We start from the raw sequence: 21,434 nt of genomic DNA, 5'->3' as shown, positions 1-21,434 counted from the left end.
CTGCGATCATCATCATCATCATCATCACGTATGAGAAGTGTTTTTGTTAACTGCACTTCATATGAGATTAAACAAGGTCATAAGAGAACATTGACCAATCAGTTTAACCCTCGCTTTAACCATCGTGAATCTATAGAAATCTATCTCATCCAGAGTTATTGAACAAGACACTGTATGTGTGACTGTAGAACTACGCTGTTGCACTGAAGTGGAGAAGATACAAGTGGCAAACAGCTGTTTCTATGCACCTACGCCTGAACGTCATCCATAAATAAGTTATGTTCTTTTATGGGTAGCCTGTTCTCCAATTAATGTCTATTTTTAGGTCTGCTGTGTCAGAATTAGTGACATCTAATGGTGAGAATGCAGAATCTGGCATACGGAGACTTCCACACTCAGCCCAACCTTTCCCAGCCACATCAGGGTACACATCAGATATGATGTAAACATTCAGTCACAATAATCCATTATTCCACTTTCCACTCTCTCTCTGCTGTTTCCTCATTCTTGTTTCAGTGGTTTATGCATCAGACGCATACATACTTAGTGCTGGACTTCTCTCTTTGCAGTCTTCACTGTGAAATGTGAAACGTGTGCTTGGGCTGCTGTAGAATCATTTCAGCATATAAATCAGGTTCTTCTCCTAAATGTTACTGACTGAACCTCTAACTTTCAATGCAGAGGTCTTCAAAGTCGCAACCGCTTGGCCACATGTGGAAAAGATCAATTTTACATCATAAATACAATTTGGAAAGATATTGATCCATGTCAACACAAGCACTTTTATTTTGAAATTCTGTGAAATATTGTTTTTATGATCTTGACATAATATCACTCGCCTTCACTGAACAGATGTTTGTTTTTGGCCTCGTCCTGACCAGACCACACGCTCAGTGTGAGACCCCAGGTCTAAAGTTATTTTGTCTTGCTGAAGATATTCTATGATTACATAAAAAAAAACTCTTCTGTCACTCACTTGATTTTGGTGCCAGAACTATTTTTTCCACTTTTTTTTAAACAAACTTTATTGATAACAAATATACAGAACAGCAGATCTGTACTTGCCTGGAAAATATTACAAAATTAAAAAAGATAGAACCGTACAAAACATTGAGGGGAAAAACCAAACAGAAAGGAAAAGTGAACAGAAAATAACAAACAATGAGCTGTAACCCTTCACAAAGAGTTTGATTGTAATATTTGGACAATGACGTCATTACATACGACCAATCAGTGCCATGGGTCGCTCTCTCGTAATCGGGGCCCGTGCGTGTGCGCGTGCGCGTGTCAACTAGTTGTCAGCTAGCGCTAGCTTCCCATGGTAGCTATCTTGCTGAAGCGTTTGTGCGCGGACACCTGAGTGGTTCTGTCACCATGAGAGAAGGACACCTGCCCCCACTGCGTGTCCAGGAGCCTCCGGGAGCCTCCGGGGCCACAGAGGATGAGGGGCTTGTCTGAAAACAGTGATAATTTAGCCAACGCCAACGCCGAGTGAAGCTAGACTTTTTTGGACAGGCGGCTGCCGTGGCCGCTAGCATCCTGCAGAGGAAAGCTCCGAGATTTCTTTCTCTTTTTTAAGCCCCGAGTGGACGCGGAAGGACGATATGAGACTATGAGACTATGAGACTATGAGCTGCACAGCTAATGCTAAATGTAAGCGAACATGGAAACTTATCAGCACAATTCTCACACGCTAACCAAAGCCAGCGTTAGCCAGCGTTAGCCAGTGACAAACCAAACCAACGCTCACCTAGCGACAATCGGTGAAGCTAAATCGCTGTTGCAGGCTGGATGTTGGTGAGTTAGTTAGTTAGTTAGTTAGATAGTTAGTCACTCACTCAGCTAACATTAGCCTGGCTCCAGTGCTGATATATGCGGCCTAGCACTAGCCGGTGACTAGTTTGAAGCAATCTAGCGACGTTGAACGTTTGTCAGCTCATTTAAAATTGGCCAGTGCTGCTGTTGGTACTGCTGGTGCTGCTGGATGTGTGCTTCATATTCACTGAGGTGAAACACGGCACATTCTACCGAGCACAAGCGCACACAATATGGTCGTGAGCTAAGCTAAATGCATGTTAACATGCTAATGTCAGGCAGAAAACTTCATCTGTCTCGCACAGTATTCAGTGTGCCTTTGACATTCAAACACTTTGACACATGTCATCCTTTGTGACACCTAAAGGGTTTTATAAACCGTGCTGTGGAGCTTCTGTGTTGCACTATTTTGGTCAGAATACATCGTATTCGCTGTATTATGTGCCAGTGTCAGCCCATGTCAGCCTCACCTTTCCTTTTGATTGTACAAGCCCAACTATCGTAGCTGGTCTGCTCAAATGTAGACATTTAAAGTGAAATTATCATCGGCTTTAATGTCTCACTCATCCAGAATTTAATATTATTTTGCTGTAGGTATTCAAGACTAACAGGAAATTGTGTTTTAGCTTCATAGTGCTCAATTTAGGAAGTTAAATGAAACAGATTTCAAATCACTGTGCTAATTTTCACAATTGTTACGTGGACATAAACTTTTTTTTTTGGTCATATTCACCATCATTTATAGAGCCATAGTCATTTTGGAAATTAACCAGTTTTAATCTTTCTTCCAGATGAATGTTTTTAAATACATTGAGTGGGTTGCCAATGTGCCTAAAAGTCTTTCTCCTGATAACCCAACACGGATTCATCTACAGTGTGGCAACGCCGGTGCAGAGAGGGGACAAGAGTATGCAAGGATTCTTGACCTCAACTGATGCATACATATCCAAGACTCAGAACTTTTGTCCTTGATGAAACAGTCTTGGTTAATCTGCCGTCCCCAATGGAAGTGCCATCGTAGACACAAGATACTGTGGCTCGAACTGCTGCACAGTTTTTTGAGCTACAGACTTGGAGGAAGTATTTCAGCTTTTGGGTGAACCTGAAGGTGGAGATGGGTTCCCAAGCTCTTCAGATATTGAGGCAGGGTGTGTGGGCCTCACTCACAGGGGGCTGGTATGTGGACCCCCATCAGAGCACATTCTCAAACTGCTTCCACCTCTACCTTTGGATATTTCTTCTGGCCTTCCCCTTTCTGCTCTATATGGTAAGTACACTTTTTCAGCAGTTCATGACGAATGATGGGACCACTAATTTCAGGCATACAACCCTATAAATAATTATTGATGTGATGTATCATCGCTAGAGCTGCAGCTAACGATTATTTTCATAATCGATTAATCTGTCGATTATTTTCTTGATTAATCGTTTGGTCCTTAAATATCAGAAAACCTTAAAAAATGTTGATCGGTGTTCGGTGTCAAACCTGGAAATGATGATGTTCTCAAATGTCTTGTTTTGTCCACAAACCAAAATGATTGACTTTTAATGATTTCTTTGTTATCCAGAGCAAAGAAATGAAGAAAATATTCATATTCAAGAAGTTTAAACAATGGAAAATCTTGTTTTAATCATGAATAAAGCTTCAAACCGATTCATCGATTATCAAAATAGTTGTCGCTTAATTTAGTAATCGATTAATCGTTTCAGCTCTAATCATCGCTGTAATTTACTGGACATGAAAGCTGAACAGGAGTTTTACATAATTTTGGCACATTCACTAAAGGAGAAACCAATAATTACTTTGTGTTTTCATCTGAACAAACTGAATGATGAAAATAATTCCTGCCCTCATTCCCCAGAGTTGAATTGTATTGCCTAATTTTTGTAAATGATTTCAGTTATTGTTTCTTCACTCCTTATCAGGCTCTTCCTCCTAGCTTGGTCATAGCAGGAGTCTATTCTGCTGTGGTGGCAGTGTTTTTCACAGCCATTAAGGTAGTGAACTTCCGGCTTCATGCAATGTTTGACCTTGGGGAGATTATAGAGAAGAAGCAGGCCTCACTCACAGCTGACGCCCCAAGAACAGAAGAGGGAGATGAAGGTTCAGGTGTCCATGATGGAAACCACCACAGGTAATTACTCTTTTCTAAGTAATTGTGGAGAAAGTTTTGAAATTCCTGTTTTGCAGTGTAATTATTTTGCCTGTTCTTCATAGTTTTTGTGAATATAATTGTAAAAATATAGGGCAATGATGAGGAATGTTTGTGTAACTTTTTCATAGGGACAGTCATATTGGTGTAGAGATGACTGTGTTTCGAAAGGTCAACTCAACACCTCCGGTGCGCTGTAGCTCCCAGCACTCACTGTTTGGGTTGAACCAGGTGTCGGTGAGGCTTCTTGTATTTTTCAGTAGCATGCAGTTCTACTCCTTCCATCACTTCTTTGTTAGAATTTTTGAGATGTTATTGTTGGTCTGTGGTACTGTACAAAATGATGTTGATGGAGCTTGGTCATTTTAATGAAGTGACTCTGCATTTTGAGTTTGTTTGTTTATTCTTTTAATTCTTTTAGGAGTTTTTGCCTCAGCTGGAGGATACAGGAGGCAATAAGGGTAGGTAACTCAACCTGATGTCTTTTTTGTAAAATGTCCTTACACAATTAAATTAATTGTCTGTCAGAGCACTCTAAATAATGTGAGTGACTTGTTTTGTTTTACCCCAGATATCAAAGAGCTAATGCGGGAACAAGGAAGCAATAACATGATTGTTACATCAGCTCACCGCGAAATCTTACGACAAACCTCTCTGGACACCATTCGTAAGTCTGCTATTTATCGCTGAACGAAATCCTGCGAGCTGATTTATTGTCTGACTCTGCCTCTATCAGAAGTCCAGATTATAAGCATTCAAATTCAGTACACATTAAATGTCTTAACTCTCTAGATAAAGGAAAGTAGTTTATTGTATTGTATAGTTTCATTTTTATGTTACAGTGTATAAAGTTATTTTAAGATGATTTTTGGTGTGTCTTACAGGAGCGCCCAGTGTCATCCAGTCCTGCATTGCTGCTGGTCTGGGAGGTGATTTCTCTGGTCTTGTGGGAGTATCTACTGGCTTTGGCGAGCCTGGAGAATGTCTGTCTATCCCCCCTTCACCCTCCAGTCAAGAAGATGGAGGTGAGAAAGACCACTTGCAGGAAGTGGAGGAGTTACCAGAACAACTGTCTCTGCGGAGTCCTGAGGACAATGGGTTGGGGTCTTATTCTCCCCTTGGCCCCTCTGCTGAATCTGAGAGTCTGGGGGATACCCCGCTCAGCCCTCTTATAAAGAGCAGCTTAAGTGAAGAGCTGAGTGAAAATCTTTTGGGTTTGGGCCTTGACCCTGTGGCATTTGCACCTGGGACTAAGCATCCAGGCAGCCGCAGTGGGGTGGCACTAGCAGCCGGATCCACAGACAGCTGTTTTAGTACAGGTGGAACCACCACGGACCGTGAGACGCTGAGCACTGTTAGCAGTTACCGCAGTGAAAAAACTGATTCCACTCAACTGGAAAGCCCTTCGTTCAGCCAGTCACAGCCTGCAGATGGACAGTCTTCTGCCTCCGCTAAAGCAATAGGCTCAAACATGGTGGAGCCTAGAGAAGACCCAGTAGGACAGGGTGGAAGTGATACAGACAACCTGTCAGACAGTGTGTTGCTGCGTTCACCTTCCAAAGACTTTTCTCTCAGCCAGGGGCTAGACAGGACACTTGTCGAAGAAGAGGATTTGACCCCTGTGCCCTCTGATATTGCACAGCCCTCTCCTCTCCAGAACTCATCCCCTTCAAGTAGTGGCCAATCCGAAGTTTGTGATTTAGACAGAAATATCCCACTTCCCCCTGTACCCCCTTCGCGTCAGGCCAATTCGGTGCCCTCAGGGCTGGCCCTGGGTTTAGTGTGTTCTGAGCCTGCTTTGCCCATATCCTCTACCCCTTTCTTACTGTCTGACCAGCCTGCATTGCAAGCCCAGCAGGTTGTGCGCCCTAAAGACTTGAAGCTGCTGCGGGCCAGTGGCAGTAGTGTGGGGCACAGACCAGGGCGGAGAAAAGCTCCAAGAAGACGAGGCGGAGCAGGAAGCAGTAGTTTTGACTGTGGCTCGTACAGGCGTCACCACAATCATAGACAACACAGAGATTACATCCCAGTGCGCAACCGACTGGGTGCCAAGGCGTACAGTGAAAGTCTGTTTGAAGATTCTAGTGACGAGGATGATGGGAGTGACATGAGCGCTGGTTCCAGTCTGGGCTCCCAGCACCGATACAGCTCAGATGATGATGATGATGATGATGATGAAGATGATGATGACTCAAGTTCCTCTACCTCCAGCTACTCCCCAGACCTTGCTAACACTGGCATTACATCCCCACTCCCCCCTGCTGCTCAGCTGCCCATTCCAGGGGAAGGGGATTTACCTGAAACTGCTGGCCCCTCTCATTCTCGTGCTGCTCAGCGCTCTTCTAGCACAGCTAGTGCTAAGACTCATGCAAGAGTGCTAAGTATGGATGGGGCAGGTGGAGGCCAGAGCAACACTGCTGCTCAGCCCTCTACCCTGCTTTCAATGCCCTCCACCTCCACTCCTGCACCTCGAACTCTCACCATGTCAAAGTCTGATCTGGAAGCCCGCACTTTTCATAATGACGGCTTCCCTGGAGCTCTTCATCATCGGCTGGATTCTCTTGGCGGCTCTTGGACGGGCAACCAGATGGGCTGGAGGGCAGGGGAGCTGGTTGAAGAAGGAGCTGTGGGAGGAGGTGAGGTGGCTTAATTATCCGTGCGTTTTGGAGAGATAATAAATGTCACACGATCAAAAGGCTGATTTCACACATGTAAGGCGAAACATTCAAAGTGATTACACGTGCTATTCCTCAAAGAAATGCATAAACATTATATCCATATACATTGAACTTTTGCTATATTGAGATTGATGGAATTTATATTGTGAGTTATTGCTAAGTCCAACTTGGGGGGGCTTAGGCCATGTTGGGCTGGGGAAACTAACTAGTTTTATGGCTGATTAACTCTGAAAGACTCACTTAATTTTACTCATAATTAAACTGCACTCTAGAAAAGATAATTATTAGTGGAACATGCTCCATTCTGCTGAATCTACGTGTAATTGTGACCCTCATTTTATTTTTTTGACATAGCTCTAGTGAAAAAAAAAGAATACTTTCTCATATAAGGGCCAATCTTCAACCTTCAGTAGAATAGCAGGAGTCAGCAAGATTTTTTCCCAGTTATTTGGTTAAGGCGCTGCACAAAAATGCTTATGCACTGCAGCTATGTCTCATAACGATAGGGAAAGTGTCGCATGATTATTGAATGAAAATTGCTGCCAGACACAGATCTTGACACTGAACAAGTTAAATAGTTTGAAAGAGTGTGATTTATAATTACTATCATTCTGAGGGTTAATCTTTGTCAATAATGCAAAAGTAACCCTCATTTATTGATAATGACCATAATGGAAAGCAGATTTCAGGAAAAGGAAATAATCTGCCTTGCTTTTTTTTATTTTTATGTATATACAGTCAAACATTTCTTAAATTGATGAAATTAGGACATGCATATGTGAATGTATTGATTAAAATCTCTATAACCTCTAATTAATTGAAGCAAAAACTAAGAGTGTATTCTTTTTACACTACATTTGACCATCAATGTTTTGCACCATTAAGCTTTAACTTTGTTCATATGGACCCTGTGGGATTTCCAATGCCTGAATGTATGCAGTGATATTGGAGTTTGATTTGTGTTTGTGTTATGCATATACATTTTCATTTTGTCATAGAATACATACATACACTATGTCAAAAGGCAGATGTTGCAGTGATATTGGTTCCTGTTTGTGTATATGGTGTACACTGACACTGTAATGTAAACCATTGTACTAATGTAACTAATAACCCTTGTACAGCTATGGCTCCAGAGGATGGAAGCAAACATGACTCAGTCAGCAGTGTAAAGAGGACCCAGGCCATTCGCAGGAGGCACAATGCTGGAAGCAACCCTACACCGCCCCCGTCCACTATGGGATCCCCTCCCAGGTCGGTAAACGAGGCAAACCTGAGAACCAGCTGTACTGTAGCTGACACTTTGCCTCAACCTTGCCTTGTAATCTATCCAAACTTTACGTCTGCAGAAGTCAAAGCAGTCAGCAAATTTGCAGAGCAATTATTGATAGAATTAGTCATCTTAATTAATATTGCTGCCTAGTTTGAGGGAAAATATTTTAGGGATTTGCCACAAATTAATATTCTCAGCAATTTTAAGAGAAATGAATGATAACACTGTAGTTAATTAAAAGTACCCCTTAAAGCACATGCCAGCTTCCACAGGACCAAGTGATTTAAGACTTTATACAAACAAATTGACATTTTAAAGGTAATATAGAAATATCATTAACACATTTTTATGTTTTGTTAATGAAGCCTGCAAGACCTCCAGCGAGCTCGCACCTCTTCTCATTCACGGACACGCACACTCCCCTCAGCCTTACAGTTTGCCTCCTCACTCCTATTGCCTCGCAGTGGCATCCATGAGGCCTCCACCTTTGATGACACATCTGAAGGAGCAGTGCACTACTTCTATGATGAAAGTGGTGAGTGTGGCTTGAAAGATTCAGTTTCTGTATTTTGGAACATGTGCTTGCTCTCTGTCCTCCATCAAAGTGTTTTCCTCATGTGCTGTTTTTTTGGGGGGAGGGGGTTCTGATGATCTGATGATCTGATGATTTTATTCACGTAAAATGTTATGGATCCCTGTTGAAGTTAAATTCCAGTCTTGTTTCTATGGTGTAACAGGCGTGAAGAGGTCCTACACATTCGGTCCTGCTGGAGGCGGTTATGAAGACCCAGTTCAGTAAGTTATTTGTTCTTTTAAGACTATACTGTAAGTTTACATTTGTTGTAATAAAGCAAGACCAAAATGCAAAAAAAAAAAATCATAACATAAATATGTTACATTTGCAGTGAAAGGGAAAGGCAATCCCAGTCCTCAAGTTTCACCTCCACTGAGGTCCAGGAAGGGGCACCGGTCCTGTCCATGCTACAGCCCAGACCTGTTTTACAGGGCATGCAGGTGCGCAGGGTACCTCTGGAAATGCCTGAGGTTAGCAGTGTATGATTTACTATTTTGGCAGATTATATTATTATCACATTAATCCTTACTCTTTAACAAGAAACTGAAGTACCACAAAGTTTCCTCACTGATTTCCCACCTTATTTCTAGTTTGATCCAGATCATGAGTCTTTACAAGAGTCCCAGGAAAACACGCTGATGATTGAAGAGAAAGCTAAACCCAAACAGTACTATCGCTTTTGGGTACTCCCTGGGAAGTGGCTGCGGGTTCGATATGATCGATTGGCTCTTCTGGCCTTGTTGGACAGGTAAGACAGACCCTGGTGGGATCAGATAAGGATAAGGAAGGTGATTGTTCCACCACGTTTACAACAAAGAAACAAAGCATTTTCTACACTCTATTGTTTATAGTTTACACTCTATTCAATGACTGATATATAAAGAATAATAGAAATTTGTCATCAAAATAAGGCATTGTTTAATATCCTTTCCTTTTTGTGTCTTTGTCTCATCTATGAAAAAAAACGGCATACAATTCGTTATATCTGGATTAAATTGTTTATGATATTTCAATGAATTATTCAATTTGTGAGCAAAGTGAGTCATTTTCTTTGAACCAGGAGCACAAAGACATTTGTAAACCTAAGGCGGTCACATGGTCTGTATATTTGTAAAATGGTTTTGACTGCAGTTTCTGTGTCTGTGCTACAGTGGTTATTTTTCTCATTTAGTTTTTCCTATGTGGAGCTATAGTATAATGAAGGAATAGTGTCCTAAACAGAGAATTGAGTCAATCTTGACTAATAACTTGTCTGTACTTGATTGTCAATAGACAAGTTAATTTCTATTAAATATTTTTATAATATATATATAATATTGATTTCTGCATTCTGTTGCCAGGAATCGTCGTGTTGGTGAGAATGTATTTGCAGTGGTGCTGGCCAGTCTCGTGGCCTTCCTGGGGTTCCTACTACTTCTACAGGGCTTCTTCAGGGACATCTGGGTGTTCCAGTTCTGCCTGGTCATTGCTAGCTGCCAGTATTCCTTATTGAAGGTACATAACCTCTTGGTTTCATTTACTGATCTCCTGTATATTACAAATGTGTTGCACTGGGCAGAGAAGACAAGATTTGCAGAGAGGAGTGTCGATGGTACTTTTATACTTGTAATGGAAAATAGAAATTCATGTGGACATTATACAGTATGTGGAATCTGTGAAACATGAATTACTTTGCTTTTTGATTTCAGAGTGTTCAACCAGATGCCGCTTCTCCCATGCACGTGAGTACTCTTCATTTTGGTTTTTAAATATTACACATGAATCTTAGCTAAAAAAGGTCTTTTGCAATCCCTGTGTTAGAATATAAACGTTGTGTAAACTGAACAACAGGAATTAAAGAGTGTCTACACACAAATCTTAGGTGTAAAAGACATAGGAAGTTATGTTTTCTTGTCGTCTTCTTTTGAAAAGGGCCATAACTGGATCATTGTGTATAGTCGACCAGTCTACTTCTGCTTGTGCTGCGTGATGATCTGGATCTTTGACCTGTCTGGGCGCTCTGGAAGCCTGCAGCCCTTCTCCCTCTATGGTGTCACCTTCTTCTCTGCCAACTTCTTGCTCTGTGTCAGGGACATGCTCATCGGTTAGTTTTTACACATCAGCATTGTGAGAGATGTCCAGGTTGGCACTCATACTAAGATTCTGTTAGTATGTACGTTTTTTTCATGGCAGATATTTTGTCATGTCATAGGAGAGACGCTTAGTTGTTTTCTGGTAACATGAACAATACCTCATGACCATGTGACAATGAGCTAGCGTGAACAACATAAGGACCATAAAACTGAATAAGCTAAATGGAAATCAGTCATTGTCTTAATCTTTGTCTTTCCACCAGCCACTCATTTATTGAAATACGTCTTTCTTTTGCCCAACAGTCTTTGCCTTGTGTTTCCCGGTGATTTTCCTGTTTGGGTTGCTACCTCAGGTCAATACTTTTATGATGTGTCTGCTGGAACAGATTGACATGCACGTTTTTGGTGGAACTGGTAAGATCATTCCCACAGCAATAGGATTGCAGTGATTAAAATACCTTGTCAGGAAATAAGCATCTGAAATGTGTCAGTTTAGAAACATGATTACTTGTGATGATCTTCTTGTTGAGTGTCCCTGTGCGTCTCTGTTCTCAGCCACCACCAGCCCCCTTTCATCTCTCTTTAGCCTCATACGCAGCGTGTTGGTGGCTGCTCTGCTGTATGGATTTTGCCTCGGTGCTATCAACGTAAGTGGAACCGACCTGCTGTGCATGGATGTAGGGTTTCTGTTTCAGAGCTTTGAGTCTGTGTAGGACATGGACACTATTTAATGCCATATCATATTTTTTTAACTAGGCACCATGGGGGGACGCTCATGTGCCAGTCCTGTTTTCTGTGTTCTGCGGCCTACTCCTGGCCTTATCCTACCACCTCAGCCGCCAAAGCAGTGATCCCACCATCTTGTGGTAAGCATGTCCTTCCATGCTATCAGGCACAGAAAATCTTAAACATCAATTCAATATATAAACCACAGTGAAGTTAGATGGTGATTGACTTTTTGTTTCTTTGTACCATCAAACTTGCCCACTCTCAAAAGTGCTCCTGAATTCATCTTGTGTAGACACTGAGGATAGAAACTGCTGCTGTGCTACCAACATACTGCTTTCACAACACAGTCAATGAAGACTTTGATGTAATACTTTATTACTTCTACGTCTTACATCAGGTCACTGGTCCGGTCTAAATTATTCCCTGAGCTAGAGAACCGCATAGCAGATGAACCCCCTGTGGAGATCAAGGACCCTCTTCCTGAGAAGCTCCGTAACTCTGTGGTAAATATAACCCTTCACAGGCCGAAGGTTTTACCTTTTGATTTCATAGTGTCATTAATTCTGAAGTCGTATAATTGTGCCCACTCATTTTCTCTTGGTAGAAGGAGATTCTTCATTCAGACCTCGTCATGTGTCCCCTCATGGCTGTGATTACCTTTGCCATCAGTGCCAGCACAGTTTTCATCGCTTTACAGGTTAGTTGGAGCAAAGTCTATGATCTTATTTCTCACCACATTTCAGTGGCAAATGGCCATTTAGACTTTTCATGGTAATTTTCCTCTTCTTGCTCTTGATCCACAGCCTGCTCTCAGCTTCGTCTTGTACATCCTTGCCGGGGTTATTGGCTTCGTTACTCACTATCTCCTGCCCCAGTTCCGCAAACAGCTGCCATGGTTCTGCCTGGCTCACCCTGTGCTCCGCTCCAGAGAGTACAGTCAGTTTGAGGTTCGAGGTGAGTGTCTCATTGCCCTTTTTCTCGCATACACAGAAAACATGCATGTGTACATGTACAATGTGAGAATTCCTGCTGGAAAAGCTGCATGGAGTAAATGAAAAACAGTTGGGTCTCTAGTTGAAGTGCTCTTGAGGAAAACGCTTAACCTCAATCATCTCTTGTGGAGCTGTACACAGTGCAGAATGGATTCAAATATGTACTTATTTTTAAGCAATAAGCACCCTAATATTCTGGAAATCACTGATAGAAAAAGAGTCATTCAATTAACTTTATTACTTAATAGCAGAAATCACATTTTAAGAGCGATAATCATTCTCAGCAGATCTGCTCATATAAATGTCATTCATATTTCAAAATGTCTTTCAATTTAGATCATTTTCTGTCCGATTTGTTTCACAGCTGGGAAAACCGGTTGTGGATGTCCTCAACAACAAGTGTGTAAGTTTATTTGTTTTTCTTTTCCTTTCTCCCAGATGCTGCTCAGTTGATGTGGTTTGAGAAGCTGTACGCATGGCTTCAGTGTGTGGAGAAGTATTTCATTTACCCAGCAGTGGTGCTTAACTCCCTGACGACAGAAGCTCGCACTGTAGGCCAGAACCACAAAGAGCTGGACATCTAGTAAGCCTTTCCTTATTCTGTCTCCAAACTACTTCACATCCATATTTTATATTGTTCTCCATCTCTGCTCCCTGGGGATATGTTGTGTTGGCTTTGTGGGTTGGAACTGTAGAACATAAAATTAATAGACGTGCTGAAACGGGGTGCACTCACAGTGGTTTTTGTTTTGTTATACTCTGGTAACCAGGTCTTTACAGTCTTTACAACTTTATCTATTGGTGAATACATTTTCATTTAAAATGTAGCCCAGTGGCAGCTGCAGTTTTAATGTAATTCTTCGTGAATGTTCTTGTGATATATTTGAGTGCTTATAAATCAAACTAGCTGTAATCCAAACTTTCAATCTGGTTTAATTGACTGGACATTTTTCACCCTACAGTGTGAATGTTTAAGTGACCATTTGCACTATAAATTGATTTGTGTCTCTTTAGTTAATCTAACCTTACTTTAAATCAAACCTTTACATGAAGGTTGACTTACTTGTTATTGTGGATTGATGACACTGACCATCTTTCTCTGTCCATCTCTCTTGTTGCCTCCAGCAGCCGAGCTTTCTTCATCTCAGTAGCAGGCATGAAGCTGCTGCGGTCCTCCTTCTGTGTGCCATCACAGCAGTATGTCACTCTGTGCTTCACAACACTCTTCTTTCACTTTGACTATCCACACTTCTCAGAGACCTTCCTCATCGACTACTACTTCATGTCCATTCTCTTCAGCAAGGTCAGGGCACTCTTTATATCAGCTTTGATACATGTCAGATTGATTTTGTCACAAATATAATTTTTTTAGTTTGATGCGTTCTCTTCATATCATTTTATTTACTCTCTTTATTAACTCTCAGATGTGGGACCTGCTGTACAAACTTCGCTTTGTGTTGACTTACATCGCCCCATGGCAGATCACCTGGGGATCAGCCTTCCATGCATTCGCTCAACCCTTCGCTGTGCCTCGTATCCTTACATTTGTTTCCTGTTGACCATAATAACACCCAAGTTTCCACTGTTAAATATAATATGTTTGAATGCAACAATAACATTTAATATTATGTCCTATTTTTGTTGCATGGACATGAGTTAAATTGCCTTATTGCACATGATATTTCTGTTATGCTGTTGTTCTCTTACTGTATGAACACTATACTGTGTTTACTCAACAAGTTACCTGGACTAGACTTGCCACTTGACTGATGATATGTCCTTAACTCACTTGAATTCAGACTCTGCTGTGCTTTTTGTCCAGGCCGTCTTCTCTGCCCTGTTTTCCACCCCTCTCAATCCTGTCCTAGGCAGTGCTGTATTTGTCACCTCGTACACAAGACCTGTAAAGTTTTGGGAGCGTGACTACAAGTAGGTTTTTTGATCAAATTATCTGTGCAGTTGGGTCTCCAGAGCTTGAACCACATTTTGATAGCGCCCCAAGCAGCATTTTGATAAGTCTAGGACCCTGTCTAATAAGGAGTGAGCCTCAACTGCAGCCATTTTTACTGGTCACAGAAGAGTTAAACTTAATGCAGCATATCAGCAGTCAAATCTAAGAGGTTTGGTGACTTCACCCTTAAATATTGCTTCAAAATGTCACCTGTTTTTATACATGCATATTTGCATCAGTGCAGCATAGTTGCCTTTTAATATATTGTATTATTAAGTAGACGATCAATTGTTTGGGTGATATTTGTCATGCATTCAGGAGCTTTTCCTTTCACAACTCTTTCAGATGTTTGTCTCTCTTCAGGTTTAACACTAGTTTGTCATGTTTACAGCACCAAGCGGGTCGATCATTCCAATACCAGACTTGCCACTCAGTTGGACCGCAACCCAGGTAATGCCACAATATTCTCACACCATGTCATAGTTTCCCGTTGACTTGAATGTGTTGTGGTTCAGTAGCCATGGTGATTGTCTTTGCTGTTCCTACAGGTGCAGATGACAACAATCTCAATTCGATTTTCTATGAGCACCTGACGCGCTCGTTGCAGCACAGCTTGTGTGGAGACCTGCTGCTCGGTCGCTGGGGCAACTATAGCACAGGGGACTGCTTCATTCTCGCCTCAGACTACCTCAATGCTCTGGTGCATATCATTGAGATTGGCAACGGACTGGTCACCTTTCAGCTTAGGGGTCTAGAGTTCAGAGGTCAGCAGCTGTTTTGTTGTTTGTTGTTTACCTTTGTCAAAGAGGAGCTGTAATCTCAGCATGTCATTGTAGCTCAGTCAGTGATAGTAATGCAAAGAGTGTACGTTGACGAGGTCGAGCTTCTGTGCTCATTGAAAAACCAACAACCTTGAAATTTGATGAAATAGTGTTCCTGTTATTTTAAATGTTATTGTATCTTTTGTGCCAGTTCTGTCATGGCTGTAGATTTATTTTAACGTTGTTTAGAACTAAGAAAGCTATATCTGGTACTTCACTCTACATAGAAAGCAATTTAAAATGTTATTTTATGCTAGAAGTGATTGTTTATTCTTGCTATAAATCATTTTCTCTGGCAAAACAATGGTTAAATGAAATGATTTCAACTGTTGTTTTTCTCCTTAGGGACCTACTGTCAGCAGAGGGAGGTAGAGGCCATCACAGAGGGGGTTGAGGAGGACGAGGGCTGCTGCTGCTGTGAACCTGGTCACCTGCCTCACATGTTGTCATTCAATGCTGCCTTTGGGCAGCGCTGGCTGGCGTGGGAGGTGGCCGCCACCAAGTACGTTCTAGAGGGCTACAGCATCAGTGACAACAATGCAGCTTCCATGTTGCAAGTGTTCGACCTTCGGAAGATCCTCATCACCTACTATGTTAAAGTAAGCCATTGATCAAATTTGTTCTGAAAACTTGAGACAACTTAATGAGCTGATTTTGATGTATATTGACTCCATGTTGGTTTCCTCAAACAGAGCATCATCTATTATGTGAGTCGATCTTCTAAGCTGGAGGAATGGCTGACTAATGAGACCATTCAGGAGGCTCTGCGGCCTTGTGTTGGGCCTAACTACGTAGACAGTGACCCCACATTCAACCTGAACATCGATGAGGACTATGACCACAGGGCGTCCGGCATTACCCTCTCCTCGTTCTGCATGGTTTACCTGGATTGGATTCAGTACTGCAACACCAGGCGTCAAACGGTTAGACCCTCACAATCCCATATATGTCTTTTTTGGTCACCAAAATCTGCCCCTTGTCTGAGCTGTAACTGAATGAACTCATTTTGAATTTAATACAGAAAAGGGAAATATTTAAGAGGTTGGATTCTTTTTCTTTTATTCTAAACTGTTAAGGCTTTTTTGTCTTCAGTGTGTTCAAAGTAAAATGAATTCTCAAAAAATAAAGATTGTAGACCAACAAAGCTAAATTAGTAATTCATCTCGGCGTCTGTGTTGTTTTGTGTTGTGTTGTGTTGTGTTGTAGCAGGTTACCTGTGAAAGAGATTCTCCACTTGTCATCCTCTGTTTTGGGTTGTGCATCCTGGGAAGAAGAGCTCTGGGCACTGCCTCCCACAGCATGTCTGCGAGGTAAGACCACCTTGTCTTATACTTTGACTAAAACATATACCAACAATATACAGCACTTTCAGTTTATTTGTTTGACAGCTTGGAGCCGTTCCTCTATGGCCTCCATGCGCTCTTCAAGGGAGACTTTCGCATCACATCTCCGAGGGATGAGTGGGTGTTTGCAGACATGGACCTGCTGAATCGAGTGGTGGCACCAGGAGTGAGAATGTCCCTCAAACTGCATCAGGTAGATTTCAAACAGACTCATTTTGTGTTTTTGTCACTGAATAGAGACTGACCCTGTCATCTGTGTTTTTCCCAGGATCACTTTACTTCTCCAGATGAGTATGAGGATCCCATGGTTTTGTATGACGCCATCACTGCCAATGAGGAGAAGATGTTGATATCACATGAAGGAGACCCTGTTTGGCGCAGCGCTATTCTAGCAAACATGCCGTCACTGTTGGCACTGCGCCACATCATGGACGATGGCAGCGACGAGTACAAGATCATCATGCTTAACAAGAGGTTCCTCAGCTTCAGAGTCATCAAGGTGTCAGCTCTCTTTATGTTATTGCTGTTGACTTTTTTTTTTAACATTTTTTTGCTGCTTTTTGCTCAGGATGCTTTTTTTACACTCTCAAAGAATTGAAAGACGTCCATTCATGCATCGGGGAACTTAGGCAGCCTTTGTAATTTGTGTAGTAAACTTCCACTCACTTCAAAACTCCAAACGCATGCTCTGGCTGCTTTGTTTGGGCTGCTGTAAATCCATGGCTGCACACGATGACAGCCTCTATAAAACATAAAATGTTTATGTTTTAAGATTCACTGTGCTGACATAATATTGCTCCGCCCCTTACAGGTGAACAGAGAGTGTGTGCGTGGCCTGTGGGCGGGGCAACAGCAGGAGCTGGTTTTCCTGCGCAACCGTAACCCAGAGCGCGGCAGCATTCAAAATGCCAAACAGGCCCTTAGGAATATGATCAACTCGTCATGTGACCAGCCCATCGGTTACCCCATTTATGTGTCTCCACTCACCACCTCATACGCTGGGGGGCACAGCCAGCTGCGCTCTGTGTGGGGAGGACCGGTCAGCCCGCACAACATCTACACCTGGCTCATCAGCAGCTGGGACGGGTATATGATCTGACCTTCACACAAGTGTATACACACGCCTCACACGCCTCACCCTCCTCACAATCCTCACACGCCTCACACGCCTCAAACTCCTCACACTCCAGGAGTATGGAGCACCATAGCAGTAACTGTTATGTGTCTCTGCAGGTTACAGAAAGGCTGTGGTGCTGGCTGTAACAGTGGAGGAAACATTGAAGACTCAGACTGTGGAGGTGGCTCCGCCTCCATCTCCACCAACCCAGCCATTCACACCACCCAGAGCACACCTGCCTCCAGCCTTCCTCAGCCTCACATCACCACTGTTCAGCCTCCCATTGGTAAGACCTGAAACCATGAAACCAGCCACACGACTGTGTGCTGATAATTCAGAGTTTTTCATAAGGTTCAAATATTTGTATGTTGTTTCTTTTGTTTTAGGTACAGATAACCCTGTTGGTCCAACCCAGAGCTGGTCTCACCATCCCCAACCGCTTCCATTAGCTCTGCTCAGCCAGTCAGAAGGCAGGATGGAGGCGGGCTTGCTTACATCCTTGCAGCGAACCTCCTCCATCCAGGGTCTGCTGGGCCAGCAACTGTCCAGCTCCCAGCTTTCCTTCAGCAGTAATGTGGCTCCACCTCCTCTGCCAGGTCCAGAGCGCTTTGGTCCAGCAAGCCTGTTGGAGAACTCGGGACACAGAGCGGGCCAGCGGGCTGGCCTCGCCTGCAGTGGACTCCACTACGAGAGCCACTTTGGCAAGTGGAGTTTTTCAGGCAGGAAGGGCTTTAATGGACCAGCTGCAGTGGAAGGGGAAGGAGCAATAGTACAGACCATACGCACACAGGTGAGAGCAACAGTACAGACCATACACACACACAGGTGAGAGCAACAGTACAGACCACACACACACACAGGTGAGAGCAACAGTACAGACCACACACACACACAGGTGAGAGCAACAGTACAGACCATACACACACACACAGGTGAGAGCAACAGTACAGACCATACACACACACACAGGTGAGAGCAACAGTACAGACCATACACACACACACAGGTGAGAGCAACAGTACAGACCATACACACACACAGGTGAGAGCAACAGTACAGACCATACACACGCATGCACGCGCGTGAAAATACTCAAACCCATTTATCAATTATCACAATAGAATGAAGTACTGGATTAAGAATGTGGCCTATTTTAACACTGTAAATAACCTGTGTGTGTGTGTTCCAGCCTGCTGCTCCTGCTCCTCTGCAGGAGGTCAGTCTGACACATGATCCTCTGGGAGCCACTCAGACGATGGATCCCCTCCTGCTGACAGCAGGTGACCCCCCGACCCCCAGAGAGGAATCCACAGAGCTGCCTTTACTCGAGCACCTGCACTGAGTCTGTGCAGTGGAAGCACACGGCGGTTGATTCTGCTCAGACCAGACTCTTTATTCCAGCCTCATTCCGTCGGCCCTCGTTTAACGACTCCGTGTAACCACGGCTTGTGAATCCTTAACTGCAATACTGTCACTCTTCTTATCGTCAGCCGCAGGAATCAACCATCTACACAGCTGATTCTCATCAGATTAGGACATCATTTCAGCCAAAGTCCACTTTCATAAAGACTGGAGGACCTGGTGATGAACATGTTTTTAATCTTTACGTTTTTTCTCCCAGACAAAGGCACGCGGTGTGTCTGTGGACGACCGTTGGGTTGGTAGTGACAGGCCACGATGACCAGTGCAATGAAAAGGGATATTTTTGCTTGAAGATTGTTTTTTTTTTATATACTGGAGAGTAAGAGGATCACGTCTGTCTTTCTTTCACTTGACATCTGAACCAGCAGGGTTGTTTTTTTCTTTGTTCGTTTCTGCCTAACTAAACAAAAAGGATCAGAATATTACTGTATGTTTGTGCAGGAGATTCATTTGTGGAAACCACCAAAAGCCTTCTTTTAATTTTCCACCCATCCTCACCAGACCTGCACTCGTGTGTCAAAGAGCTCCCGTGTGTCTCCCGTGTGTCTCCCGTGTGTCTCCCGTGTGTCTCCCGTGTGTCTCACATATTCAACATCCCACCAAGTCATCTGTTTTCCTCTGGCTTATTTCCTACAGAGGTGCCTGAAAACGTCTAGTCACTTGTGTTTTGGAGCAGATTTTACGGGGGAAGGAAGAGTCTCCTCTGTCCCAGCCAACATGTGGTGCTTTGACCACGAGTTTACAGTCTCCTTAGTCGTGGACAAGAGTCCAAACACCCAGAGCTGGAACCCATTCAGTGAAAATTGTGTTGATCACAAACTTGCTTTTTTTTGTTTTTTTGAGAGTGGAATGTCATTTTCTATTGGTTTACTTGAAGATTCACAGGTTCCCTGAGTGTTTAGGGGCACTGACTTTGTTTTCTTAAGCGATCAATAACTCCCCTCTGATCAGATTGATGACTTTCTCAGCTGCTGTGTGTGGGGAGCGGTTTTCTTTGCCTGCTGTTCGGCCCCTCCATCACTATACTACTGCTTCTGCATCTCCTGCTACTAATAATATACCCACAACTACTGCTGTTTCTACAACAGTTAATCCAGCGTTTTAGTTGGAAACGGACAAAGCTGAATAAACATGTAGGCGAAGGTGGAATATTTATTTGTTAAATATTGTCTTACAGATATCTTTAACAGGGTTTGTCTCTATGGTGTGCTGATATAGTGGAATTGGAAATCTGCCTTGTGTCGACTGTACCCACCCTGCCCTCAGAGTGTTTGGTGTTATCACATTTGTATCATCTCACTAATGGCTGTCTGATTTATTTTTGTCAGCGTGTGTATTTGAACTGGAAGTTGGTCTCTTTCCCACTCGTGCACTCAAATGAAAACACTTATTGTGGATTGAAGTAAACTGGTAATCAAACCAAATCAGGCCCAAAATGTCTCCCCGGCTCCTGCAGTTTTTGTCCCTGTGCTCACTCATCTGCAGCAACCTTGTGCCATACCAGTGATCAGAGACTCAGAAGATGGAAACTTGAAGGAGGCCGGTGTTCTCAGGGTCTATAACGGTAAAGAAATGTACTTTTTTTTTTTTTATCCAAAGGGAAAAAAGTCACAGATCTGAAGTGAGTTGAGTAACGAGGTCAAACACGCTACATGCTGGTAAACCTGCACATTTGTCTGTCACTGACACAGAAACGATGATTCTCAGCAGTGAACAGTCAGGGTCAGCATCCATCATGGTTACTTCCTTGACTCAGGAAAAACAGGCTTTCTAATCAGAGCTGGATTCTGTTTTTCTTCGTCTTTGTTTCCAAAGCAACAGGAAGTTCAATGGTTTTTGTTCTTGTTTGAACTTTGCTGGGAGTGAGGAAAGCACAAGTTATTGGACAGACCTGGGTGTTATAAAAAAAAAAAGGGATTTCTTAATCTCTGAACTTATGTACAGCATGTGTCATATATAAATATATATTTAAAATATAAATCTATTTTGTTATTAATGGATTTTGGGTTCTTTTGAGACACTATGTTGAGGTTTTTGGGGCAGGGACTCAGAGGCAGAGCTGATGTGTGGAGAGTCGCTCTTCACGCGGAAATGTGCAGTTTGGGAAGAATCAAATTAATACTTTTGCACAAAATGTATCATTCACCAACCAACTCTGTTTTATTACTTTAGCTATGTTTTTGCGGGGTGGGGGGTCTTTTATTTAAGAAATTTAAGTCAATGTTAAATGTTCTGTACAGTTTTTTATGTGATCCCCCCCCTATTTAAATTAAAGGTCTTTTTGTGTCTTTGTTTTCAAATCAACTTGTCCATGTGACTTATTTAAGGAAAGTTTCCCATGGTACTCGAATGAAAAGCTTCAAGCTCCAGAACAACTCAGAAGCAGCGTGACATTACTTTACATGTCATTTAGCAGAATTGAGTACAATCAGCGTGGCGTGGCCCACATGTAAGACATCACTCTCTTCCATGTGTTTGCGTTCTGTAAGTTCAA

At 42.8% G+C, this 21,434-nt stretch overlaps 1 protein-coding gene across 5 annotated transcripts; it reads left to right on the top strand.

Moving 5' to 3' along the window:
* The first annotated feature begins 1,274 nt into the window (after positions 1 to 1,274).
* LOC131458169 (pecanex-like protein 3) lies at positions 1,275 to 20,380 on the top strand. 5 transcript variants are annotated; one of them, XM_058627000.1, is made up of 36 exons: positions 1,275 to 1,653; positions 2,607 to 3,082; positions 3,742 to 3,950; positions 4,100 to 4,205; positions 4,390 to 4,429; positions 4,540 to 4,635; positions 4,853 to 6,604; positions 7,771 to 7,900; positions 8,285 to 8,454; positions 8,657 to 8,714; positions 8,825 to 8,933; positions 9,084 to 9,241; positions 9,834 to 9,987; positions 10,182 to 10,214; positions 10,405 to 10,576; positions 10,869 to 10,979; positions 11,121 to 11,212; positions 11,322 to 11,431; positions 11,692 to 11,797; positions 11,899 to 11,991; positions 12,098 to 12,248; positions 12,725 to 12,869; positions 13,412 to 13,589; positions 13,711 to 13,819; positions 14,086 to 14,215; positions 14,629 to 14,687; positions 14,786 to 15,001; positions 15,404 to 15,657; positions 15,751 to 15,981; positions 16,265 to 16,368; positions 16,447 to 16,594; positions 16,670 to 16,900; positions 17,213 to 17,487; positions 17,635 to 17,804; positions 17,905 to 18,308; positions 18,708 to 20,380. In XM_058627000.1, exons 2-36 carry the CDS (start codon positions 2,930 to 2,932, stop codon positions 18,858 to 18,860), a joined length of 6,810 nt encoding a protein of 2,269 aa, XP_058482983.1. In that variant the 5' UTR covers positions 1,275 to 1,653; positions 2,607 to 2,929; the 3' UTR covers positions 18,861 to 20,380. The 5 variants fall into 5 exon arrangements, with proteins under 5 accessions (XP_058482983.1, XP_058482982.1, XP_058482981.1 ...); XM_058626999.1 differs by having other exon boundaries at positions 8,825 to 8,963; positions 13,415 to 13,589; XM_058626998.1 differs by having other exon boundaries at positions 8,825 to 8,963; positions 16,268 to 16,368.
* Positions 20,381 to 21,434: the final 1,054 nt, after the last annotated feature.

The sequence above is a fragment of the Solea solea genome, chromosome 4 (genome assembly GCF_958295425.1).
Source record: "Solea solea chromosome 4, fSolSol10.1, whole genome shotgun sequence".
Lineage (NCBI taxonomy): Eukaryota > Metazoa > Chordata > Actinopteri > Pleuronectiformes > Soleidae > Solea > Solea solea.
Note: the sequence above shows the minus strand (reverse complement) of the source record. Positions and strands in the feature narration are given on the sequence as shown.